The following is a 25,766-nucleotide window of genomic DNA, read 5'->3' as shown; positions in this document are numbered from 1 at the left end:
AGCTTGTTTTCCCAACCCACGGACAACTGACACAACTTCATTTTGTTTTTTAAGGAAGGCACTAGAACAAATACGTGCATTTAAAATGATTTATTAATGACTGTTACATTGCAAACCAATAGGAGTTATGATAAGAATGAAATAATGTAAATGTGATTTAGCTACCACCATTTGTGCATTTCCTATCTTCTACTGCGTGGTCATTTTGCCACTAAAAGGTACTAAAATATGCTCCGTCATATTTTTCAACTGAAGGCCATGGCAGCTAGTTTCCACCTCTGTAGCCACTGCTGATAAGTCAGTCCTCCTTTAGTGACTTCTGGTAGGACATGCTGGGCTGGTTTATCCCACCTACATAAAAACACACAAAACAACAAATTAACCAGAGAACTGGAAGGGTGAGGGTATGAACTAAAAATGAAACATGGTCCTTCCAGAGAATACTGCAATAAAAGGAAGAGCTTCATAAACAAACATTAGGCAAATTATCAAATAGAAAAATCACATGGAGAAAGTTTACACAAGTTTTCCAGACAACTTATTTGGGGAAAAAAGTGTAAATTGTGTTGTGGTTTGTATTATAATTAGGCTGTTTGATGAAAGTCTGGCTTTCTGTACATTTTTATTTTCACTTGCAGATGTGGTTTAGTCAATATAATTAGAGAGAAGACAGCTGTGTCACAAGCAAGTCATCCCTAGATCTCACCAAGGGAAGAAAAAATGTTAACCAATAAAAATTAAACTATACACCCATATTGGAAACTACTGGGATGCATTTGCTGTATTAAAATATGTTATCTACTACAGAAATATGCCTCACCAGTAGGAGATGGCAGTCTTGACTTGGTCCCCATAGGAAAGGCCCTGTGCACAGCGATGGGTGAGTCCTCTGACTCGTGGCACCAATGACTTCAGAAGCTTCAGATCCTCCTCCATGACCCTCGACAGAAGAGCTAGGGGGCATAGCATAGACAGACAATGTTTCTGTTACTAGAACTAAAGATAGGCATTCAGCGATATGTACAGACAGCCTAATAAAGCTACACTCTTGATGTGTTCCCCTGATTACCTTTTTGATCAGATGCGTGCAGCTGCTGCTCTGCTTCCTTCTTAGTTTTCTGCAGAGTAGCAGAAGTAAGTTGTAGTAACTGACGGAGAAAGCGCAGTTCGAGCTGCTGGGAACGCGACTGGGAACACAACTCCTCTGGAGCCTGAGGAGAAACATTAGTTTGCATCAAAGGCAGAGAAACACAAAGAGATTCAATGAACTTTACAGCGTGTTCGGCAAAGCAAAAATTACACAGGGGCTCTAAAAACTGTAAAAAATAATAAAATCACAAAAAGAAAATTCAAGGCTGTTGGTGTTGTGCTTCTGTGATGTAGAAGAGATTGTCCCGGATATTAGTTTTTATTGTCTCGGCTGGGATGACTGTGGTCAAGCGATGACAGTCAGCCGGTTCATCACAACCCCTATGGGCACGTTTAATGTGCAACTGCTTGCTCAACTTTTATGGAAAATACTTCAGTAGAAATACAACGAGTATTCACAGGAAAACTTTCCATATGAGGCTGCAAGGTAATATTTATAAGCATCTTAAGGCTAACATGATCCCAACTGCAGAAGCTGACTGGAGATTAGCATGTGCCTCCACTTTTATCACCAACACGAATGCTCTTTGTTCAACAACATCTGAACTTAAATACACAATTATTTAAATTAAAAAATAAATTACTTTGTCAGAAACATACAAATGAACTAAACAGACAATTTGTAATACTGATCTGCCAGTTTCAACTTTTTAAAACAGTGCTTACACAAAATATTGTTTTTTTTTCAAGATTTATGGATTTAGTTAGTTTCAGTGTCTTCCTCTTGTCGATTAAGTCAGTTCTTTATGACTCTGGTCATATATTTGGGGTAATAACAAAATGAAGAAAGATTCCAGTACTATAGATCACAGTCTGTCTTTTTTTACTTTTATTTTTGAGACACTTTGGTCAGGAGACAGATGACAGGAATGAGAGAGAGCAACAATGGTTCCTAGACAGTTGTAGATGGGATGTTGTTGATCGTGGCTGATGCTGTCAGCATCAGGGCATTTCGATTTAACTGTTGAAGTCTAATGAGTTCAGTCTAGAGAGTTGTTTGTCTGACTTTTCCCCGTTTCAAGGTATTATGAAACTGTGACAAAAACAGCCAGGGCCATTTAAAATAAAATAAAAAAAGCTGTATATTTTTTTCCAGCAGTAAGCGTTAATAATTACAAGATTATAGCTTATAGTGGTTAGTCGATACTCAAATTGAAATGAAATTGCTTTAAATTAACTAATGAACCACAATTATAAACTGACTTAACTTGTCAGTCACTAGTATCTGAATCAGAACAGTTTAACTTAAGTATTTATTCTTGCCCGAGAAGAAGACATTGTTATAACAGATTACACATTGTACAGCGTTCACTGTACGGCAACACTTACCTTGTACAAAGGAAATGCAAGACTCTGACACAAGCTGCTGAAGGTTGGGGACAGCAAGCGATTGATGGACAGCCACGAAGCTGGTATTCTTTGCATTCTAAAAAAAGACAGAAAAATACTTTTTTGCTCATCCCAGTGCCCTCTTCAATTAAGAAAATTATTAAATGTTTTTTTTAATCAAGCAAAGCAAGATTCTTTGGTTCTCTGCAGCTGGAGCCACAGCTTTAACCACTGATGAGCAGGTTATTCTGACACGTACCCCGAATGTAATATAAATAAGTAAATTATTATAACTTAGTTTTTAGTATAAAAACCTTGTAATTCAATGTCAAACATACATATTAAAGGAAATAGCGTAATCCCAATACATAATCAAAAATCTGACCCTTCGACAGTTCTGCGGTCCAGAGAAAGAAGTGAAACAGCTCCCAGCTGTTTGGCCTCCTTAGAAACACAGTTTCTTAGACTGTTGGCAGCTGTGATGACGTCTTCAAACTGTGGCACAATATTGCTCTGAATGAATTCCTCAATCTGAAAGAAAACAAGGGCAAAATCCTTAAGCAAAAAGGTGTCTTTAACATTAGTTTCACCACAGAATCCAAAAAAAAAATCATAGATAAAAATCATACAGCGTCATAAAAACAGAGAACATCCAGACCTCTCTGTGAAGATGAATCAGCTGCTTCTTGGCAGTTGAGTTCCCCTTAATCAAACCTCTGATCTGTTCTTGCCTGAGATCCTGCAAAGACACAAGAGTAAGACATGTTAACTGACATGATGCTGAAATATTGACAGCCAATGACTTCATAAAACAAACCAATAGGTTTAAGTATTACATACACATAAACAAATATTCTTGACAACACTTACAAAACTGAAAATAACTATATGCATAAACAATATGCGTAGAACATATGTTATTCAAAAGGAAGACCTGCAAAAGAGAAAAAAGGAGTTTTGTTTTGTCCATTAACGCTCACCACTAGTTCTCTGAAGTCCAGAATGCTTTGCCACTGGCTATGAAGGTTTCTTAGCGCTTCCTGTCGGCTTCTGGCATGTTGTTCAAGTTGGATACAGTGGTCTCTGATATGATCCCTGGCTGCTGCCTGCATTGCACACTGCAGTTCCACATCGAGAGTGGAACTATCAACAATCCAGAGTCCAAGAATGAAAGAACAAAGTAAATATGAGAGAATACACAGACAAATTGCAACTAAAATGAAAACCTGAGGCACAAATACTTGACAAGATTCCTACTCACAGATTTTTATTTATTTCTTTTAATTTCTGACATATTTTCTATAATGAAAAATGTTACCCAATGAGTAATTATAAGTAAGAATGGACTTTATGAATGTAAGTGGGCTTACAGTGCCATAGTGTCATCATGGAGCTCCTCTGCAATGACAGACACCTCCTGCTCAGCCTCTTTCTTACGGGCCTCCAACTGAGTTTTGAGCTGCTGTACCCTGGAGCGTGTCTGGGCCAACTCCACCAAACTCTGCTTCACCTCTTCCCAAGCCACCTGAAACAACAAACACGCACCAATTAAAAAAAATTATTACTCACAAATGCCAGAAGACACATGAACATGATTTCTTCTAGCGTATACATTGATACTAAAATGTGAGTCCGTGTCTCACACCTCTAAGAGCGACTTAACCGGTGGTAACTCATCTTCTGTATTCATGTCCAGCGGGTGATTGTTTTCATATCGGAACCTGTGGAATGTCACAAAAATACATCACAATGAAAACTCCTCTTGATGCAACATGATAAGAAGACATAACAATCATTTGGTTGTTGTCTTACCGCAGAGCTGTCACATTCTGTGGTACATCCAGAGCATCTAGTAATTCCTTCTGCTCTCTTGAAGCTAAATATTGCAATGCTGAGAGGATATGCTTTGGGGGGTAACTAGCTAACATGCCCTGGTGACATGACAAGGAATAGCATGTTAAAACAAAGTCAAAAATTGAACACAGTGATTACAAAAATATTTCCTGAAGCACACCAACCTCCACAGCACTCAGCCAGTACTGAAACAAAGCAGTCCTCTGTTCATGGGGTATACTGACAGGGAGAACAAAGAAGAACTGATGAAGGAAAAAAAAAAAAAAAAAAAAAACTAAAGGTGTCAAATAGTCTTTCCACTGTGGTCATTACTGTTTGGCCGCAGAGTGCTGTGTTTTCAGTTCACTTTCTTGTAAAGTCTGAAAGAAGTGGACTCTTTCATCACAGAGTTCTCTCACTTCACACTGAATGGAGAAAATAAAAGACACTGATGGTTAAATTCAAGCAATTAAGTTAAGTCTGAATTTAATTTTAAACTAGTGACCATTGCTGATCGATTCCCCATGTTCCTCCATGTGTACAAATTTTAAATGAATTCTCAATAAGCTGGCAAAAGAAAATAATACATAAAACACGTCTCCTCAAACTATTGTAACATGAAATTTGTCTACACAAGAAAAGATCAGCAATAATTAATTGATGCATCTCACCTAAGATTGTGACTGAGACATGAACAGCAGTAATGTTGAAGAGCACTCTAAACTCAGCTCTTACCAGGACTTGTGCCTCTGATGCTACTTTGGAGTTGAGCTTGTCATCTCTAATGCTAGAAGGTTGGTCATCAAACACCACTTCAATTTCTGCTTTTCTGCAACACAAAATAACAAAGGTAAAAGTACTTATTTATAGAGTAAGAGTTTAAACTGGATTTGTAACAGATGTGGAAAGGATCTCAATTCTTTCATTTTAATTAAGAACTTTTTTGCCTTACCTAGTCATCTGTTCTAGTTCCTGGCAGTGCCCACTGATCTTTTGCATGTCTTCCGAGAGCACCTTGCGGACGTCGATGCAGCGCTGCCCGAAGGCCTGGAGAAACAATTCTCTGCGTTTGCAGTCCTCCATCTGGGCCCAGGTATGACTGATGGACTGCTCTGTATTATACAGATAGAAATCTTCAGCATGGGGAATTAATAACAAATGGTGCCCAGCCCAGACTAGAGTGACTAACCTTGTGTGGCCACCTGTTCCCCTGTTCCACTGATCTGAGAGTCCAGGTGACTAAGCTCAGCTTTCACCTGCTCGATCTTCCTCTGAAGCTCTCTCCGTTTTGCAGTCTCGCTCTGACCCTCAGCATCCTTGAGCTGAACATACCAGTGATCCACAAGGGAAATTACTTGTTCACAGTAGCTTAGTTGCACATAAAAGAAACATTCTTAAAAAACACAATTGGAAATTTAACCTACCTCGTTGTCTTGTAGCACTTTGTACCTTGAAGATGAACATGTTAAGGAGATTATTACATACTAGAAGACATGAAGTCTACATTTGTTCAATGATATGGCAAAAAAAAATTAAAAAAAGCTTGTTCTCAGCAAGTGCCAACTCCTCGCCTGCTGACCAAGTCCTTAATATGCAGTGAGTCCTGGGGAAAACACTGGTTCTTTCCTGTAAGAGTAATCTCTCACTGAACTTGAATTTGACAAGATTCAGTATCATAAAATATTCATTCATTGCTGAAAAGGATACCACTGAAGGTTGCCACGCATAATCCTCACATTCCTAGAAAAACAAAAAGAGAAAGTCAGGAGGCTACACTTAATTGTTTTTCCCTCATCACCATGAGATCCATACGGGGAGGGGCGGGGGCTGTAGTTTAATCACAAACGTTCATTTGTTTATCTACTTTGATTTGACAAATAAGGTGATTTCTGGGAAGACATAGATCAAATCTAGGCATTAGGTTAATAACCACGAAGTTAAAGAAGAACAACCGACCTCTGTTGAAACACATGTTGGATTATATATTTCCATATTGACTTGCCTGTGCCAACACAGAGCCTGGAAAACAAATAATCAGCATTAGTTCAAAGTTGCAAATTTCCAATTGTAAAGTTGTTCAAGTAATACGACTTATAAACTACAAAGCAACGTTATATACCCACGTTTTGAAATAGCTGTCATGAGGCAGGCTGTCCGGGGGGAGATTAAACTCCTCTGTCGCCCAGCGTTTCAACTCCATCACAAGATTTCTGTCCGCCATCCTGACAACAGCGAGCTAGCTAAAACTGTCAACAACAGGCTAGTGTTGTCAAGTAGCGTAGTTTGCTTCAGTCGTTGACGGCATTGAGCCCATTACAGTCCTTTAAACTACACCGCGTTGGTGAAAGATTTGTCTTTCTTCTAACAAACCGAAGTTAAATTCGTAATAATAAAATATGTTTACTTTAAACACTCAAATTTCTAAGTTCCCGCCCGCTCCGAACATTTCCGGTTTGCGTTTCCGTTTTCTTCTTCTTCTGCGTTTATTTAAGGTTACTGGCAGCAGAAATGACAAATATCGACACCCAGCGGTATGATGGTTGCCATGACGACAGACAGTATTGTGAAGATGGTTTATGAATGGTGATAGTTCTCGTTTTATTCAATGGATGTTAAACATATTAAAAAGTAAATGACTGACTCTTTATTTCATACATTTATGAAAAAAATATTTTTTTAATTCATATTTTATTAAAAAAAACAAAAAAAAAAGCAAATACAGTGGTAAAATTTCCTTTTCCACTTTGAAAGATTTAGTTCAAGTTGTATATTTATTTTTAATTAGTTATTATATTAAATTATACTTGCCTGGAAGCTGGGTGTATATAGATAATTAGCTAATTCAACTTTATCAATTGCAAATGTGTAGATTACCAATGCAACATGATAAAGCCATCTCAAATAACATATTTTATGTGGAAGTTAAATAAATCAAGTTCAAAATAGTAAGTGGAAATGGTGAAGAGCATGTCATGCAAAAAATTAACAAATACCAAGTGTGTCTTCAGTTCTTCCGGTTTTTATTTCCTCTTTTCCTGAAAAGGTTACACTTTGTAGAAGATGTCTTAATGCACAGCATCAGACGTTTTATACACAGAAGCAAAACTGCATTATTTCAGTCAGCCATTCAATGCCATTTTCTCCAAAGGATCACCGCAATGGTGAAGGTCATGTTTAGTTTTTCTCTAACGTGGCATTTTTCTCCACAGAATCAATATTAAATGTCAGACAACTTAACATAAAGTGTCCAAATGTTTTGTCATATAACAAGTGTGTCAAATAAATTAAACCTGAGATACACACAAACTAAAACAAAAAGCTCTGTCCACATTTCAAATTCATTAATGATAGTAGATATTTTAAGGCTTGTGATTTGTAGTTGTAAAGATAAAACTAAAGTAAGTTCAACACATTTTAAAAAGTAAAAAAAAAAAACATTAATAAGAGTCAAGAAAAACTCTTACACAGTTGTTCTCATTGCTTTGTGAAAAAATATCACAAGAGGCCCCTGATTGTACTGTTTGTCCTTAGCACCATGTTGATTAGGTATCGAGAGATGGCACAGAGATCATCTCAAATGAAAGTTTTTTATTTGTTGAAAGTTACCGTATCCTGGTGAAGAGATTTAAAACTGATACAGATTCCTGAAAGAAAGGGCAAATAAACATGGTTAATTATTTTGCAGGTATGGGGGGGTCTGGGTCTGTATAATCATTATAAATTAAGCAGTCCTAAACCATGCATTCTCACCTTTGTTGACCGGGTTTTACTGAATACATTCCAGAAACGTAGCGTCTCATCTCCAGCTCCTGTGACTATCGCCTCACCATCCGGAGACATGGCCTAATAAAAATAAATAAATAAATCATCTATCTGTTCTCGCAAATATGGCTACCTTTTCCATTAACATAGGACTACATTCTTATAAGAAAAAAAATTACCAGGTAGAGCACTCTGTAGGAGTGTCCTGTGAGTTTGGCAACCTGAGTGAGAGCTGGATATTTCCACACCAAGATTTGGTTCTGAGAGTATCCATGGGTGCTGACCTGGAAAAAGCACGAGTTTGATTATTGTTTGCTTCCACTCAACAGCAGCAGAAGTAGGATTAGGAAGCAGTATTATTGAATTCACACATGGGAACTGAGAAATCTTTGTAAAATGATATAAATTAGGTGCAAATCAAAAGGATTAAATGATCAGTGAGATTGGTATGTTGCATAATAAAAATAATACCATAAACGAAAATATTACCTTGATGACATTGACGTCTATTTTTAAATTCATTGCCAGTGAATCAATTATAAACTGTTGTCACTTACCAGCTCGTTAGCATGTTTGGACCAGGCCAAGTTGCAGACCTGAGAGCCGGTGTCCATACACTGCAGCGGCTGCGATGTTAGAGTATTCCAAAAACGAATACAGCGATCTGCAGTACCGCCGCCAGAGGCCAGTAGGCCGTGCTGATGGGGGGACCAGGCAATGGCTTTCACTGCGGCCAAGTGATCCGTGTACGTCTGCACCGGGCTCACTGATGAATGGTTCCACACCAGCAGCTGAGACAACAAAACGCACCTTTATCAATTAATACAGCAATCAATCAAACAAACAGAGGTGGCTTTAGTAACAATACTTGTACCTTGTTGTCGTTGCCACCAGATGCAAGCAGCTGATGGTCAGTGCTCCATTTCAAGCCACACACTTCTTGTCTGTGCCCCTGCAGCCTCCTCTCTGACTGGAGTGGAGGCGTCCGCACATCTCGCTGAATAATTATACGATCACGGCTTCCTGAAGACAACTGGTCTGCATTCCATGCCAATGCTCCTGTGGATAGAGCAAACTTAAATGAAAGCCTCATCACACTCTCAAAATTTGACTAAAATCCAAAGCTTTAAGTATTTGAGTTTAATCAAAGGTGCCTTGTTTTCCACTAATCTGCCTTGATCATTCCTGTAAACTGCAGAACAAAGTTCTTACCAACTCTGGCTGTGTGTCCTTCTAGGGCAAAAAGTTTCTTGCCAGCACCAGCGTCCCAGATCTGAACATAGCCTTTATGAGTACCCACTGCCACAAGATTTCCCTAAAAATACAAAACATCCACTTACAGACAAAAAAGTCAATGACTATCCACCAGAACAATTCTTTAATAGCATGTAGTTATTTACCCTTTCTGACCACCCAACTGACGTGACTGAGTCTCCTTCCACTGATAAGTCACACAGCCTTGTTACCTAAGAACACATGCATCATCTAGTGAGTCCCTGTGGCACAGCATAGAAATTAAAACTGTCATAACATAAAATCTATTTATGCATACACATAATTTGCCATACCTGGCTAGTGCAGGCACTCCACAGGTAAACACATGTGCCCAGCCCAACACTGAGCACATTAAGAGATGACCAGTCTACCAAGTTAAGATAAAAGTCATCCTGCAGCTCTGGAGCATCCAGAACTTTAAAGGGGATCTTGGAGATCTTGCGAGTTGGCTTCCTTGGTGAACGCAACAGCTTCTGACTGTAAGAGAAAGTTTAGATTTTACAGTATGGAAGTATGAAAGACAGTATAAAACACATGCTTTCTTTGTTCGGCAGGGAATCCACAAAAGAAATGTGGAAAAGAAAAAGAAAAGTGCCTCTACCTTTTATTGCTGACAGGTGATAGTGAATAGGGAGAAATGTTGGAGCCATCCTCTGGTGATGATCTTTTGGTGTTGAGTGAATACTGCAAAGAGGACAAAGATGGAAAATAACTTTATTAAAACAACCTAAACCTACTAACCCTCATTCATGATGTACACTGAGGCTGTTTTCAGTAGCTGGGCTTGGCCCTTTGGTTCCAGTGAAACTCTGAATGCTTCAGCAAACCAAGAGATTTTTGACAATTCCATGCCCGCAACTTTTTGGGAACAGTTTGGGGATGACCCCTTCCTGTTCCAATGTGGCTGTGCACCAGTGCACAAAGCAAGGTCCATAAAGACATGGATGAGCGAAGCCGACCGAGAATCAGGCCTTCTTGTTCAACATCAGTGTCTGACCTCACACACATGCGCTTCTGGAAGAATGGTCAATACTTCCAATAAACACACTCCTACAACTTGTGGAAAGCCTTCCCAGAAGAGCTGAAACTGTTATAAATGCAAAAGGTGGTCTGATATCCTATTAAACCATATGGATTAAGAATGGGATGTTGCTCACGTTCATATGCGTGTAAAGGCGGGTGAGCGAACTTTTGGCAGTATAGTATATGTACTTGTCCTGATAGAATTGTTGGCATTAGATATACAATTCATAGCATCCTTCCAACTGTCAAATATGTAAGTACAGTGGAATTAGAGATCTCTGTAGGACCTAGTCAATATTTGGATCTTCCTGAGCTCACTTCAATAATTACAGCATCGACCCCATCCCGACTAAATTGCTCAAGGCAGTTTTTCCTTTAATTAATACTTCCATATTAAATCAGATAAACTTATCTTTATTAACAGGATATGTGCCCCAGTCTTTTAAAACTGATGTAACATATTTTTGACCCAGATGTTTTAGCCAACTATAGGCCAATTTACAACCTTCCTTTTATTTCTAAAGTTTTGGAAAGGGTTGTTGTCAATCAGTTGTGTGACCATTTAAACAAGAATGGTTTGTTTAAAGAATTTCAGTCAGGTTTTAGACTTAATCATAGTACAGAAACGACTCTGGTTAAAGTTACCAACGATCTCCTCATAGCTTCAGACTATAGTCTCTATAGTCTCTATACTTGTCCTGTAGATCTTAGTGCTGCATTTGACACAATTGATTACAGTATTTTACTACAGAGACTTGAAAGTGTGATCAAGAATACAGGAACTGCATTAGACTGGTATGAATCATATCTGTCAGATTCCAGTTTGTCCATGTAAACAATGATTCTTGTATATATGCCAAAGAAAGCTATGGAGTTCCTCACGGTTCTGTGCTAGGATCAGTATTATTCACATTATACATGCTTCCTTTAGGCAATATTATTAGAAAGCACGGCATAAACTTCCATTGCTACGCAGATGATACCCAGCTATATTTATCCATGAAACCAGATGAAACTAATCAGCTGGTTGAACTCCAAGCATGCCTTAAAGACATAAAGGCTTGGATGACCTGTAATTTTCCACTTTTAAACTCAAGACAAAGCAGAAATCATTGTATTTGGCCCTAAACATGTCAGAGATTCATTATCTAATCACCTGGTTTCTATTGATGGCATTACCTTGGCCTCCAGTACTACTGTGAAAAACCTTGGTGTTATATTTGACCAGGATATGCCCTTTAATTCTCACATAAAGCAGGTGACCAGGACTGCTTTCTTTCACCTGCGTGATATCATCAAAATTAGAAACATCCTCTCTCAGAGTGATGCAGAAAAACTAGTTCATACATTTGTGGAGGCTGGATTATTGTAACTCGTTACTGTGTGGTTGTCCAAATAGTCTCTTTTTAGTCTCTCTGAATTGTCTCTTTAAAAAGCCTCCAATTGATTCAAACCGCTGCAGCAAGATTGCTGACAAGAATTAGCAGAAGAGATTACTTACTCCAGTTTTAGCTTTGCTTCATTTGCTCCCTTTAAAATCTATAATTAAATTTCAAATCCTCCTCCTTACATACAAGGCACTGAAAGGCCTAGCTCCATCATATCTGCAAGAGCTCATAGTACCATAATGTCCCAACAGATGACTACGATTTCAAAGTTCAGGTCTACTCGTGGTTGCTAGAGTTTCAAAAAGTAGAATGGGAAGTAGAGCCTTCAGCTACCAGGCTGTGTATCAGACCTGTGGAGCTCCATAAACTGCATCTGTCCCAGTCTTCATGGCCTGCAGCTGTCCACTCCTACCTGGATGAACAATTCTTCAACCTGCCCATAAATCCTCTTATACTCTCAAAGTGTCACACAAGATCATCAGCTATATCTTATATTATTCTATGGGTTTCCTTCAGCTCAATATATGTATATCTATGACAGCAGTTTGTTTATTTTTCTGTTCTTCTTTTCTCTTGATCTTCTCTGTTTCTAACTGGCTGGCCTCGGCAGATGGGTCGTTCCGTATGAGCTGGGTTCTGCTCAAGGTTTCTTCCTGTTAAAAGGGAGGGTTTTCCTTGCCACTGTCGCCCTCAGGCTTGCTCTGGAGGTTTCAGGTCGGTTTTTGGAAAGCGTCTTGAGACAATTTTTATTGTTATTGACACTATATAAATAAAATTGTATTAATACTATGTCTGATCTGTGTATACTCCTATGTTCTAATAATGTACAATAGTATAAAATGTGCATACAGAGAAGAGACTCCTCTTCTCCGGTGTTGATGGCTGGAGACGTCTGTCCTCTGTTTGCGGGTCCTGGATCTTTTCTATTCCTGCTCCCAGCAGCTCATTCTTCAGTAAAGCAGAGTAGGCCAGCCCATCTGCTACAAGCACAACAGCATTATTTGATTCATTATTAAATTCATTCATTATTAAATTTCATTAAATTTCAAAAACAACATTTCTAAAAGTTGTTTACCTTTGACATTATCAGTAGAGGCATCTTTTGTTTTTCTGTTCTGACTTGGTGATTTCTCATTTTCCTAGTAAAAAAAAACAAAAAAAAAAAACAAAGACATTTGTTATTGATTTACGACACTAACATTTCCAAAAATTTCAGAAGAAAATATATTTGCCTTGTTTGCACTTTTTGCTTACTATACAAATCCAAACATGTTATTTCATGAAAACCCCTTGAATGAGGAGGCATTTCCAAAGTTTTGGCTAGTATTATACATACTACTTTTTTACAAAAGCACAATGTTTTCAAAAAAAACCTCCAATCCCCAATAACAAAGTCATACATTGATCCTGTGAAAGTTGATATTCCAGTTGGCTCCTGCTCTGGTAGGAATGAATCTGTCTCCAAGCTTACTGGGCGAGGACAGTGGAGAGCTGGTGGGCGCCCGGTTGCACAGACTGTGTTTCTGTAACATCAACAAATCTCCTTTGAGTGTGTTCGCTTATGAAGTTTTGATCAGCTCAGTAATAATATAACATATCAAATCCTGATGTATAATGATTAAGGAACAAAGAAAATCGACTACAGAAAAGGGAAGAAAAGTAATAAACGACTCACAACTGGGCTCAAGTTGTCGTTCTCAATATTGATTTGACGGAGCAGCCGGTGTTCATATTCAGGATCCATCCTTGATCCTGATATAACAAAGTTCAATAGTTATATTTGTGTGTGTGTGTGTGTGTGTGTGTGTGTATTGTAGAGGCTAACTTATACCATAAAACGGTGTTGGTTTGCCAATGTTTGACAGATATTCACGTTGTATCATGATAGTTTTCATTTTAAATGTGTAAAACTAAGAAGTTACACAGTTAAGCACCACTACAGTCACCACTATTTCTGCCTCGTAAACTACTCCGTTTATTTACTTAACAGTGATGACAGCCGTTTATTTTTTTCATATAATGACCAAAATTAAAGCACAAGCAGTCCTATATTTGAATTAACGTACTGATTCAGTTACGACTAGGTCGCAAAGCATAATGTCATAATAACGCGTAATGTCATGAAATAGTTTTTGTTGTAGACTTGTTTAAACTAAACAAAATGAGGCAGCTAATAACAACTAGCGTTAGCTAATTGAGCTAATGGCTAATATGACATTTTTTGTAAAAAAAAAAAATTAAAAAACGTACCTACAACGAGTCAGCTCCCAAATGTCACGACTATCCAACAAAAACAGTCGGGTCGGCGGCGAGGTCGGATGAACGTGTTCGGTCAAATTATTGGCTAACAGTTGAGGATAGTTGTTGTAATTCAGTTTAGCTGAGGTGTAAATCGCATTGCATTTTGGGACTTGTGTGACACGCCCGTGACGTACGCCTCTCAAACCAAAACACGGAAATGCCTCAGTTGTTACCATTAGTTGTTACAATCATAATGGTTTGATATAAAATATTCAATGACTTATGTGTAGATGTGGAATTTAAAATAAGAGAATCTATGTAAGTACTTTCGGGAAGTATTACATTTTCCTACTTACACACGCTTCTTTAAAATGCTAAAATGTAAATAATATGTCATGTCTGATTTTCAAATATAGAGGGCGCGCTAGATCTTTTTCTTCTTTTTCTCACTCAGTTGAGGGCAGCAATCAGTGTTGCAGCCATTGACTTTATGGTAGCAGCCTGTATTTACCAAAAGCCTTGAATTTATACTCTACTTTTAAAAGATACGTCGTCAAACTTCAAAAATTCAAGACATCAGTAAAAATAAAAAATAAAAATTCCAAAGCAGGAAAGTTCAAGTATAGTATGAGTAGCATAATATATTGTTTTTGGTACATTCTATGATTTGTAGTGTGATGTCTTGTTAAAGGACACTAAGGTAAACGGTGTCAGTAGGATTAAAGCTTCACCCAAGTAAATTCAGACTCATTGTTTGCTGCAAATCCTGCTGAAACAGAAAACTGTGGAATCACAACTGTTCTGAGGGGGACAAAAAAAGAAAAAAATTGGAGATGCAGAATTGTGATGGAATATTTGACAATCTAATCAGGTGCCTGGTCTTCGTTTGTGAGAGTTCAGATGTATTTTTAGATCTCTTGCCTGCCCCACTCTCCTGCTCTAGATTATATTGTAACAGGATTATATATTCATAATGTGCGTGGGAGGCTGTGTGACATGTTTGGAATATGTTTACATGATTCGTACTCATCCAAAAACACTGCTGAATCTACTTTTCTTCCACCGCCCTATTCTATACAATACTGTAGTCTCTGAAATGCACAGCTAATGACCACGGAGCTATAACAAAAGAGAGAGCACTGTGCCTTTAATGCCGACAATTGTAGTGATAATAATTGCACACTGAGCACACAGAGGGCCCCCCATGAACTTCACTGTGTTTTCTGTTGAATGAGCCTATAGAAACTTACCACATCAGACACACAACATAGTTCCACAAGTGTGAAGGAACCAACACACGCACACACACTCACTCTGTCTGTCTATCTGTCTTCCTCTTTCACAGACACACCCACACAGCACTGGCGCCAACAACCAAAACCCCCTCACCTCCTCTCACACCGCCCCTTCAACTGACCTCTAATTATGTCATGCGAAAAAGCTGTGCTCCATTGAAAAGCTCTCTTAATCAAACCCAATTAATTCCGCTATTTTCCCTTATTATTCTTTGCAAGGAACGCGTCTTTCCAATAAGACTGTTAACTCCAGCCGTGGCCCTTTCAGATCTACTCGGGTGTGGGAGCAAAATAATGGACTGCACAATTAATCAATTAGTCATCCGGGACTCACTTGTTCCTAATGAACACAGTTACTGTGTTGCAGAAGATCGTCAGAATTACTTGTCTTTCTATTTGCAGTTTAGTCAACAACTCGTGTCCTGTGGCATGAGATGTTTGTTCCTATGACTTTTACAGTTGGACAATGTTCAGATGAAAGTACAGACCATGTCTATGATTTTGATTTTGAGAAATGTGGTTGACTAATAATAACGGAATTTAAATGAATAGTATTTTTACCAACCTAATACTTGAGATGATTTCAGTGCATAAAGATAATTGAATATTCAAATCGCGGGGCATATTTCTTACTTGAAAAAGTTCAAGGTTCTCAATCCAGATCAAATCTTTAAATAATCAAGTCATGGTTAGTTGAAAATTCACAGCATTCTAGTCTCAAGTAAAATGTCAAGTCCTTCTCTAAACATGATCATTAGAGACAGTCAGACATTTAGAATATTCTCCACACTCTATATCCTTGCTCCTCTTATCAGACAAAGGGGTTTTCAGTTGCTACGTGTGAATGAATGATTTTCGTATGAGGGACAGATCTGTGTCCAGATTCATTGTCCAAAGTACCAGGGGACAGGGAGGATTAAAGGTCCGGTCCCTACCGTCTTAGCCTACTGCCTACTACGACTCAGCCTTTTTGTCCTCTTGTGATTTATTGTCAAGCAGTATGTGGCTAAGATGGATTTCCTGTAAAAGTCCAGATGTCCAGATTAGAATTGGTAATGTGTTTGAGGAGTACATATACAATACTGCGGCATAAAAAACTAATTAAACCAGAATAACATTAGATTTTACCACACATCTAACAATATACTATTTTGGACCCTTTAAATGGAAAAGATTCATATTTTATAAAAAATATAACTAGTAGCTTAAAGAATAAAAAATATGTAAAACAGTTTATAAAGAAGAGTACATCTCTCCATTAGAACAATTTATGTTGGTCGGCTGCTGCTCTTTTTTCCCATGCTTTCCTTTGTGCCACTCACTCCAGCTCAACGCATGCCTACCCTGGCCCCCGGCTGTGGTTATAGCCCCGACCCGGCCCCAGCTGAGCAGTGCCAAGCCGTCCAGCACTTAGTTAGTGTCTGTACAGGCCCAACTCGGCCCGGCCCAGCCCGGCCCGGGTACTAATCCCAGGGCTGTCAGTAGACCTCGCTCTGAACTCATCCTGCAACACAGGAAAACGCTCTAATTGGGGGATTTTCTACATCATTAACTCTGATGAGCAGCCATCCCACCCTACCCTCCCTTCTCTCTTTCTCTCTCTCTCTCTGTCTGTCTCTCTCTTCCTTCTCACTCTCCCTCTCTTTCTCGCTTTGCTTTTTTCACTCCCACACATTTCTCCAACGTAATCTCTGAGTTAATGTCTTTCTTTTTACTTTCTCCAACTCTGGCTCCCTCAAAGTCTCTTTCATCATCCTCTGTTGCTGAAAGCATTTTCTCTTTTTTCATCAATACAATCAATACAAACTTCTGAGAGATGATCCAGTAAATATGACATTAAATATGACCTTTTTTGTGTTTACTGACACAGTTAAATCACGTGATTGTAAACAGACCTTACTCATGTTTCTTACCATCAACTAGTCTTTAAAATATTACTGTTAATTTGAGTTATAAAGCAATAGTTTCTTAAAAGGACACTCAAGTTAAAAAAGTTGAAGTGTTTTTATTTTCAGTCATGAAAAAAAACTTATTTTTTAATGATTTCTGTGTTTTTGTTTGTACGTGTTGTTAAACAACTTTTATGTTTATCAGAAGTCTTTGTTTATATGCAATGTTGTTTGAAATCAGAGGCTGAGCTTTGTGACAAAATGCAGCATGTAATCACTTATCAAGAATCATGCAAACATTGTCCTTATTACATCCATGGCTTTTCCATATGGTCCTTGAAGTGAGGTCTGTTCAGGCCTCCATCTGTCCAGGAAAGTGATTCACACGCTGAGGAGGCCAGTGACCGCGGCGGCACCGGTCCCTCTGTGAACATGTGCTGCAGCGGCTGAGCCTGCCGACCTGCCTGCCTGCCTGGGGGCAATTAGGGAGCTGGGCCTGTGCTCAGAGGCCCCCCTGTGAAGCCCTGATTGATTGGAGTCTCATCTTCCTAACAGGCTGGCACCCTGCCATCAAACCATGGAACAGCAGAGAGGGTTGGGAGGGGTAAAAGAAAGAGCTCTTACATGACAGGGAGAGACGAGGAACACAAGTGTTAACAGAAAAGAAAAAAAATGTCTCTGCCCATGTATGTCAGATGATAACGATTAAACTGTTCTAATCTTGGATTGCTCTTTAGTCTTAGTGAGGTTAAAAAAAAATACTGTGACTGTGTGGGAATGAGTGCACAGGTCGACATGAAAGCAGTGGCTGCAGTGAGAACGTGGAGATAAAGTTTCTATCAAACTAGATTTATTTGCAGTAGATCTTCACTTTAAAACAACAGTCACTAAAACAGACAAAACATGTAAGATGATATCCTGTACATTTCACGTTTATATAAAAAAAAAAAAAAAAAAAAAAATTAAAACTGTTCTAGTGCAACTTTGTCCATTATCTAACCTTTGGCTTATTCATGGCCCAAAATCACATTTATGTTGCATCCTACAGAAGCTTTTAATGTGTAAGAAAACCCTCATTGTCTCTATGGTGTGAGTTCCATTGGTCCTACGGTTGCATTGTCCAACAGGGAGTCTAAACATTGCTAACCAACAACATTAAAAAATATATATAAAATACATGAGGACAAGTGACAAGCAGCGACTATAACACTTGTTCCTCTCTGATGGATTTTAATACAGGCCTGACTAAAGACTGTCGCCATTCTTGCTGCGGTTTGACATCATGATAAATTGAAATATCACGACCAGATAATGGGCAGCTACGGAAAAAAATTAGTCTTCTTTAAAGAAAAAAAATAATAAAAAAAAATGAAAATAAAAAAATAAAAAGGATCTGAAATTGCACTTTAAGATTATCGATTTTCTCTCCCTCTTGATCCAAGTTAATATATGTACCTGCACAGGTTCATGAGGTACATACATACTAAAATATACCTTATCTATTCAACCCGATACTACTCATATAAAGCATGTTGGGGTTAAAATCGATCTCCTCTACCTTTAAGACAATAAAAGCTTAACTCTGTAACAGATGGTAAAAGACCAATATTGTCTCACTAATGACCATCCACGTTTCTTCTCGTTTGAAACCTCCATAACAAAATGGTTACAAGGGCCTATTTAGTGCAGCCTGAGACCGTTTTTTCCCCCTTCAGCTTCAGACAAAGAGGATACACTTGGATCAATTGTGCCGAACAAAGACTAAACTATGTGGGGTGACGCATAACATAGGGCTCTTTCTGCTGCCCCGCACGTACACGCATCCACCCAACACTGAGCTGCCAACAGGTTTTCTCCTCTAACAGCCACTCAAGCAAAAAGAGGGTTACTCCTCTGACTGGCTTGTCTTTCTGTCCTTCGTACATCCTTGTCTTGTTTCTTCCTTCTTTAAAGCATCTCAGCACAAGTCAGAAAAACGTTAAGTCTGTGCGGAATTGTTTTTGGTATATTCTCAGCCCTGGTCTACAAAAGGTGCCATTACAAGTCTGACTTCAGTACACTTTCAAACATTTTAGTATTTTAAGTTTGTGTAGGGATTCCCATCTCGACATAGTGCCTCATGGTGTTTTGCTAAGTTATGGACTCGTATGTCTAAATTTGGCAGTAAATGGCGACATAAACCATTCTACACATGGGAGAGATGAACTGAAAACTAGTTATAGAACTCAAGACAGAACTAAACAGATTGGTGAGATGTGCAGTCAAAGATTTTATGTGCTTTCATGCTTTGATTTCACATGAAACCAAGACCTTCACTCATTCACAAAGTTCTCAGAGACTCTGATTAGCTGACCCATGAAAATTCGACAATTGGATTAATTAGTAAAAACACAAACTCAGCGAAGAAAGTAATGTGATATTTTTTGTTTGACTCAACTGATTTCAATGACTGACAGAATTAAATGAAAATTGATGGCAACAATAAGAATTCCTACATTTTGGTTGTTTTCATGTTGTATGACGTCTTCGTTGAGTCCATTCAGTGAAAGAGAGAATGCATGCGAGGATGCTGAAGGATAAAAACTTGATTGCAATGTTTCCTGAGCTGCAAGCTGTATTTTAGATCAAGGGTCACCAAAAATAAATTTGCTTTCACAGCACCCAAACAAATAAACACATACAAATGAGGGAAAACAGATGTAAAGATTCTCTGTGGTATAAAATGAAAAAATTAACCACTCTGCAGTTTTCTGTTTCATGTCCTTGAGATGAGGGAAAAAAGTACAAAAAAAAAAAAAAAGTTCTCACATCCTCACTTTTCACAGTTCAACATCCTCTTCTGTCCAAACATGTCACTGCTGATTTGTCCAGTTTTAGTCAGTGTCTGTTACCATGAACTCCAAGAAACCACTTCAGTGTCTCCTTTTCCAGAGTCACTAACATGGACTGCCATGTTTGTTAGTCACATGGGTTGCCAGGTCTTGTCCATAGACTGGATGTGTTCCTTTGCTTTCATTCTCAGCGCAGCGATACTAGAGCTGCGCTGGTTTACGTCCTCCAGAGGGTATTTATCAGGGTATGGTGCTGGACACTGGTAAGGAGGAGGAGCCATGCTCTGCATCCCCTGTCCCATGGACGGATGAGGATGAGGATGAGGATGAGAGTGAGGATGGGGAGCATGAGGAGTTGAGTTGAGGAAGCTGTGAGTGGGATAGCTGGGCTGCAGGCCTTGAGCTGGACCCATGAAGCCTGGGATGCTGTGGACAGGCGTAGCGCTGGACAGGGGAGAGGTCAGCCAAGGGTCCAAGGGGAGGGAGTTGGTCATTGGACCCATGCTGGTGTGAACTGGTGCTTGACGGTTGAAGGACAGCATAGGTGAATCGTGGAGTTTCATGGTGCTGGCATCCATTTTTTCCTGCCGACGCCATTTGGCTCTGCGGTTCTGAAACCAGACCTGGAGGGGAAATGAAACTATGATGAAATACACCTTGTTTTTGCACCTCATGCTCGGAGTGGTAATGTGAGGATAAGCAGTATTTTAGGTGTTTTGGTAGCTTGAAGTGACATGAAACTTTTGTCTATGACAGAGAGCAACGCAACTCAAAATACATGAATTCTGTTCCTCCTCATGTTAAGCAGCGAACACCGTGCTACATATCTGGAGCCTAAAAATCTAAAAAAAATCCTAGGACTGATATGGACATTATTTACCACAGAGGGTTCAGATGACATTATATGCTCTTGAAATATCGATTAAATATGCCTTGAGCCAAGACATTTTAGGGGTTTCCCTAAGAAATTAGTTTGCACTTTGTATAACCTATTAGTGCTACGTTCAGCTGCTTCTTACTCAAACTGGGTCTTTTGGTTCTTCTAAAGAAATCCCAGTCCTGTTTTAGATTGTATCCCCGGGTTGTTACGACTGAAGTTGGCATAGTGTGACTTAAACACTTCAAACCACGCAGTCTGCTGCCAAACAATGTCCTCGTCTGGATACTGAGAAGCCAAATGCAAAAAGCTTTGGCTCGATTTGGCAACATCTCCCCTGAACTCTTTAGGTCGACTGAAGTGGGGCGGTAAGATGATTTACCAAGTACTTTGGATAGACTAATGTTGTTACCTCTACTGCCATGGTTCCTCTTACCTGAACACGGACTTCAGGGAGGTTCACCTTCATGGCCAGCTCCTCACGGCTGTACACATCGGGGTAGTGGGATTTTTCAAAGGCACGCTCCAGCTCATGAAGTTGGTAGGTGGTGAAGGTGGTGCGGTTGCGCCTGTGTTTCTTCTTGGGCTGATCCTCCTTGCATGACTCTGGAGACTTGCCTTCATCGCTCTCCACGCTCTTCCTAAGCTCGCTCAGTTCCTCATCGCACTTGTTTGTGAACAATCCAGTGTCTGTTCGGGACATGGAAAAGATGGATCAGCTATTTGCTACATATAAAACAATGTTGTGAACCAGAGCCAGAATTTATAGAAAAGGGAAAAGTAAATGGTGTGTTGAAATGAAGAATGTGATGTATAATTTCCAGAAGAGCAAACATTAGGTTGACACCAGCAACAATAGGCTACTGTAGGTCAGTGAAGCAAGCAATCCCCTGGATCTCAGTGAAGGTCAGAAACATTCCTAATCGGATTTAGAACAGTTGTTTTGAGAGTTTATCTTCTCCAGAGGTGAAATGCCTTTAAAAGTAAAGTTGAAAACAACTTTTTTAAAGGCTTAACAGCAAATGTAGTTGTGTGCATCACATATGTAACAGACTGGACATGACCAAACTGGAAGTCAAACAAACAAATATATGATCCCCCAATTCATCCAAAACAGGAAAATATCCACAGTTCTGTCACAGGTGATCCTAGTCACTGACAAACTAATGTCACTGTATCTGTCCAACTAATCCTTCATATTAAACATTTTGTCTTAGCCTTTCTTTCGATAGTTCCTCCACACTTTCATTTTCAATGGATCTCATAGTTAAGAATTGACCTGAGCAGGAAGTAATTTAATTCAATAAGTACAAAGATGACGATCAGGTAATCAAACCAATTTAGCCAGCAGTTACTCTAGAAGAGCTACTGCCAAGACTGGTCCTGAGCCAAACACAACACATCATTCAAGCTTTGTTGGATACGTTGTCAACCACAGAAAGTAGGTTAACTTATCCTTAAATAGTTTCTTGCATAAGAAAAGCAAATGTGTCCTCTAATTGCAGAGTCAAAACAAGTGTTTGGTCAGAATATCAGTGGATGTCTTAAAAGTCGACATGAATTCTTGAATCTGCACAAAAATCGAACCTCATATAAAATATGATGAACTTCCTGTGGCCATTTTATGTCTGAGCATTTAATCAGATTCCATGGCCTCATTCAGTGGGTGGCGAAGCTAATAAGTGGAAGGCGACCTGCAGTGACTTTGGGTCCGGTCAACAACAGCCAAAGCACTATCTCAGCTCTGATTCTGGTCAATATTTCTTATTCAAAAGAGCTTTTTGCTGCAGCTGAGAGGAGCTTCACAATCAGGAGATCACCACTGCTTTCACAATGTCTGTGCTAAATGATAAAAATGTTAGGTTACAGTGATTGTATGTTTTGGCAGACTTCACAACAAAAAGTCTTAAAGCTAGCTTTAGCTTGCTGTTTTTAGAGGTTAAATCAACATCATTGTTCAGGACAAACTGACAATGGTCGCTATCCTTTTGAGGTTTCTTCAAAACAACTGACTGTAAAAGTGGGCTTGTTTTCGTTAATGGGATGTGTTGATGGAGATAAAAGAGGGGTCACTGTGGGCTTTTCCACCACCAAACTAGAGCAGAGGTAAAGGCAAAGGAGGATTTTGGGGGGTTCATTTATCCACCTCTCATTAAGCAGCTATGACAAAGGCCAGGCTTGGACAAAAGCAGAGGTCAGGTCTGGTTCAGTGACCAGCTCTTGGCCTGTCAGCCCATCACAGCCACTGGTCTAAAGCTTCCCCACTGTTTATCAGCCAGCAGAACATCTCGGCACCGAGAGGCGGGGGCCGACTGACACCGAGCACAGAAAAGCTGCTCATTCAGAAGGAACTGGACTGACTTCACAGGACAGATAGAAATAAAAGAGTGATGTCACTGATGTTTGTTAATCCAACAACTGAATTTGAATCATTTAAAATAGTTTTTTTTTCTCTCTCTCTCTCTCTCTCTCGGGGATGGATCCCTCATCAGTAATAACTTCTTTCTTTTTTTTTCGGTTTGTTTCTGGTGCAAAACCACCTGCCCCATCCTGGATGTGAAAATAGCGTCAGATTAATCGCGATAAATTAGATTTTGAGACAGAACAATAACAATAACACCCGAATGAGCTGCTGTACAATCTAATCTGGGCAGAAGAGAAGATTAGGGGAATTCCACAAGGGGATGAGGATGAGATTGGCCTTGGGGACATAAACCCCCTGCACCATCTTGTCCTGTGATTTATCTCTCAATCTCAGTCCACACAGTTCAGTTAATGTAACATAGCACAGACATAGCAACTGTATGTAACACACTGTGAATTAGATGTGTTTTTAAAGGGACGATCTGAAGTTATGATAGTTTTGTTGAGGTCAAGCATCATGTGTCCAATGATCCAAGCTGCTGTATTGTTCTTAAACAGAAGTACAGCACTGATTTCAACATTTTGTGTGATGCATACTTCATTTGAATGTTGTGTTAATGAGATTGTCTTTAATGGAGCTGCTGTTTTTAAGCTTTTTTGGAGAAGAAAATGTGGATCAGACCCTAAAGTCCAAGTACAAACACATACCCACAGTGTGTCTCGCTCAAGCTATAAGTTTTAAAACTATGTATTTTTGAAACGTATGCAGTGGGTCTATTATTTATGCTCTTTTATGTTTTTGTGGACCACTTCAAAGCAGGTATGTACTGCAAAGCCTTACCAGTTCATCCTGCTTCGTGAGTTTGGTTTGGAGCCTGAAAGACTGAACCGGTGTTGGTGACCAGATACCTTTATGGACAGTACTCACATAGTTTGAAGATTTATTTGGTTTTCTTGGCGGCATCAGTATCTTAACTTCAGTGGAGAAGAATCAATTCCATCTTATCAAATCCAAATCTCTGAAACGCTAATGCCAAAGTTCACACAAGTCTAGCTTTCAGCAGCGTTGCTGTATAATCAATACCCTTGACCATCTCGTGTGTTTTGAAGTAAAAAAAATGAGATGATTCGTAAACCCTACCCTCAATAACAAACTCTGAAGAAATTGATTTGTACTGCCCAAAGACTTCAGCCTTGTGGTGTGAAACGAAGAGCTCTTAAATGATACTAATATAAAAATGTCTCCTGTGGCAAGTTTGAGGCCAGCATCCCCATCATGACTCACCGTGGTACTGCTGCTCTGTGCTGCTGTTCCTCAGAGAGGAAAGGTGCCCGCTGTATGACGGGTGAGAGGAGGACTCTTGCTGCTTCCCAGGTTCTGCCAGGCCATCTATGCCCACTTTGTGGGCTCCCGGGGCCCCACCTGGACTTAGCAAGGGGTCCTGGTCTTTGCTGAAACCTAGGATGACATCAATGCTGTGGACGCGGCCTCCTGCTGCGACGCCCCCACCTTTCCCCATTTCGTGGAAGTTGCTGGGTGAGAGACAGCTTTCGTCCACCATGCTCATAGTATCCAGTGATAAATGCATTCGAGCGTGTGGACAATAACCAGAGCCTGCGATCAAAGGGAAGAAGTCGAGGTGAAAGGTAGAGTAGATGATATCCTGGTTACCTTAGATGACTTTCAAACCCTCCTTCCACATAAACCTGATTATCCTCTTCAGAGGCCCAGGGGGGAGACAGTCTGTTTTGAATAGAAGTTACTTCTTAATCTAAAAACACATTCCTTTTAAAACTCAGATCACTCCACACAATATGTGCTCCACAGTCTGAAGATGATAAATTAATTGGTATGACTAAAATATTAGACACGTCAGTTAGATCACTGACAAAGATCACTTGCGAGAATCTTACGACAGAAGGAAATCTGCTGTTACAAGCCATTTATATATACATATTGAGACAATAAATTCATAAAAAAATAAATATAATTGCTAAATAAATAAATAGTTGCTTAAATAAAGTTATTGTGTCGAAAAATGTATGTCCTGAAAAAAGTGTTTTGTTCATGACAAACAAATTAGGAAGTTATACTGTAAAGTAAATATAGCAGCTACAAGGCAGAGATCGTTTTCTGTCTATACATCTTCAGTTTAATGGCTTTGTTACTTGACAAGTGACAGCGACAATGCTTACCTCTTGGAATAAGTATTGTCGAACTGTTAAAGTTACTGATGCCAGTGCTCCTCCACCTGTTCCTCTCAGCAGCTTGCTTTCCAACTTCACTCTTCCCAGATCCACTATGTGCACCGTCTGCAGGCACTTTGCTTAACTTGCATCTCTCTAAATAATTTCTCTTGTGTGGAACAAACCGTCCGGACAGAAATGCTCCAATAAAGTGCAACCAAATGAAGCCACCTGGAGCAAAGCGTGTTCAGCAACTGAGTTCAGACGCCATCCACTACAGCTCACAGAGGAGAGTGGGAGAGGAGTGAGACGGAGAGGGAGAG

The 25,766-nt window shown here is 39.4% G+C and overlaps 3 protein-coding genes across 5 annotated transcripts; all 3 read right to left on the bottom strand.

The window, feature by feature from the left end:
* Window positions 1–75: 75 nt before the first annotated feature.
* On the bottom strand, window positions 76–6,776 carry haus5 (HAUS augmin-like complex, subunit 5). Its single transcript, XM_047587857.1, has 19 exons — window positions 6,435–6,776; window positions 6,268–6,330; window positions 6,019–6,051; window positions 5,736–5,760; window positions 5,501–5,633; window positions 5,264–5,423; window positions 5,047–5,140; window positions 4,645–4,736; window positions 4,497–4,551; window positions 4,291–4,409; window positions 4,124–4,199; window positions 3,849–4,003; window positions 3,459–3,621; window positions 3,137–3,217; window positions 2,864–3,009; window positions 2,479–2,575; window positions 1,070–1,211; window positions 821–953; window positions 76–351 (listed from the first exon to the last, which is right to left on the bottom strand). Exons 1-19 carry the CDS (start codon window positions 6,530–6,532, stop codon window positions 246–248), a joined length of 1,971 nt encoding a protein of 656 aa, XP_047443813.1. The 5' UTR covers window positions 6,533–6,776; the 3' UTR covers window positions 76–245.
* A 538-nt stretch (window positions 6,777–7,314) lies between these two features.
* On the bottom strand, window positions 7,315–14,175 carry LOC125008816 (fizzy-related protein homolog). Of its 3 annotated transcripts, none has more exons than XM_047586133.1 (14): window positions 14,010–14,175; window positions 13,435–13,511; window positions 13,160–13,282; window positions 12,835–12,898; window positions 12,609–12,739; window positions 9,950–10,032; window positions 9,642–9,825; window positions 9,474–9,539; window positions 9,286–9,388; window positions 8,948–9,132; window positions 8,631–8,864; window positions 8,253–8,357; window positions 8,062–8,154; window positions 7,315–7,955 (listed from the first exon to the last, which is right to left on the bottom strand). In XM_047586133.1, the coding sequence occupies exons 2-14, from the start codon at window positions 13,501–13,503 to the stop codon at window positions 7,914–7,916; spliced, it is 1,482 nt and encodes a 493-aa protein (XP_047442089.1). In that variant the 5' UTR covers window positions 13,504–13,511; window positions 14,010–14,175; the 3' UTR covers window positions 7,315–7,913. The 3 variants fall into 3 exon arrangements, with proteins under 3 accessions (XP_047442089.1, XP_047442091.1, XP_047442090.1); XM_047586135.1 differs by having other exon boundaries at window positions 12,609–12,736; XM_047586134.1 differs by having other exon boundaries at window positions 14,014–14,174.
* A 3,109-nt stretch (window positions 14,176–17,284) lies between these two features.
* On the bottom strand, window positions 17,285–25,727 carry rx1 (retinal homeobox gene 1). The gene is made up of 4 exons (XM_047586360.1): window positions 25,453–25,727; window positions 24,542–24,871; window positions 21,329–21,582; window positions 17,285–20,638 (listed from the first exon to the last, which is right to left on the bottom strand). The coding sequence occupies exons 2-4, from the start codon at window positions 24,843–24,845 to the stop codon at window positions 20,147–20,149; spliced, it is 1,050 nt and encodes a 349-aa protein (XP_047442316.1). The 5' UTR covers window positions 24,846–24,871; window positions 25,453–25,727; the 3' UTR covers window positions 17,285–20,146.
* Window positions 25,728–25,766: the final 39 nt, after the last annotated feature.

Source organism: Mugil cephalus, chromosome 6 (assembly GCF_022458985.1).
Source record: "Mugil cephalus isolate CIBA_MC_2020 chromosome 6, CIBA_Mcephalus_1.1, whole genome shotgun sequence".
NCBI classification, from domain to species: domain Eukaryota; kingdom Metazoa; phylum Chordata; class Actinopteri; order Mugiliformes; family Mugilidae; genus Mugil; species Mugil cephalus.
This window is presented reverse-complemented; position numbering and strand designations above follow the sequence as displayed.

Bases quoted from the DNA above. Each gene is read 5' to 3' on its own strand.
- LOC125008816 (XM_047586133.1), bottom strand. From the start codon at position 13,503: ATGGATCCTGAATATGAACACCGGCTGCTCCGTCAAATCAATATTGAG. The intron at 12,899-13,159 runs GTATGACTTTGT...TTTTTTTACTAG, and splicing joins TCAACTTTCACAGGATCAAT to GAAAATGAGAAATCACCAAG. The intron at 7,956-8,061 runs GTGAGAATGCAT...CCTTTCTTTCAG, and splicing joins GTAAAACCCGGTCAACAAAG to GAATCTGTATCAGTTTTAAA.
- rx1 (XM_047586360.1), bottom strand. From the start codon at position 24,845: ATGCATTTATCACTGGATACTATGAGCATGGTGGACGAAAGCTGTCTC. The intron at 21,583-24,541 runs GTGAGTCATGAT...TGTCCCGAACAG, and splicing joins CACAGAGCAGCAGTACCACG to ACACTGGATTGTTCACAAAC. The intron at 20,639-21,328 runs GTAAGAGGAACC...TTTCCCCTCCAG, and splicing joins TCCCTGAAGTCCGTGTTCAG to GTCTGGTTTCAGAACCGCAG.
- haus5 (XM_047587857.1), bottom strand. From the start codon at position 6,532: ATGGCGGACAGAAATCTTGTGATGGAGTTGAAACGCTGGGCGACAGAG. The intron at 4,737-5,046 runs GTAAGAGCTGAG...TTCTCCATTCAG, and splicing joins CATCAGAGGCACAAGTCCTG to TGTGAAGTGAGAGAACTCTG. The intron at 3,218-3,458 runs GTGAGCGTTAAT...GTGTCTTTGCAG, and splicing joins TGGACTTCAGAGAACTAGTG to GATCTCAGGCAAGAACAGAT.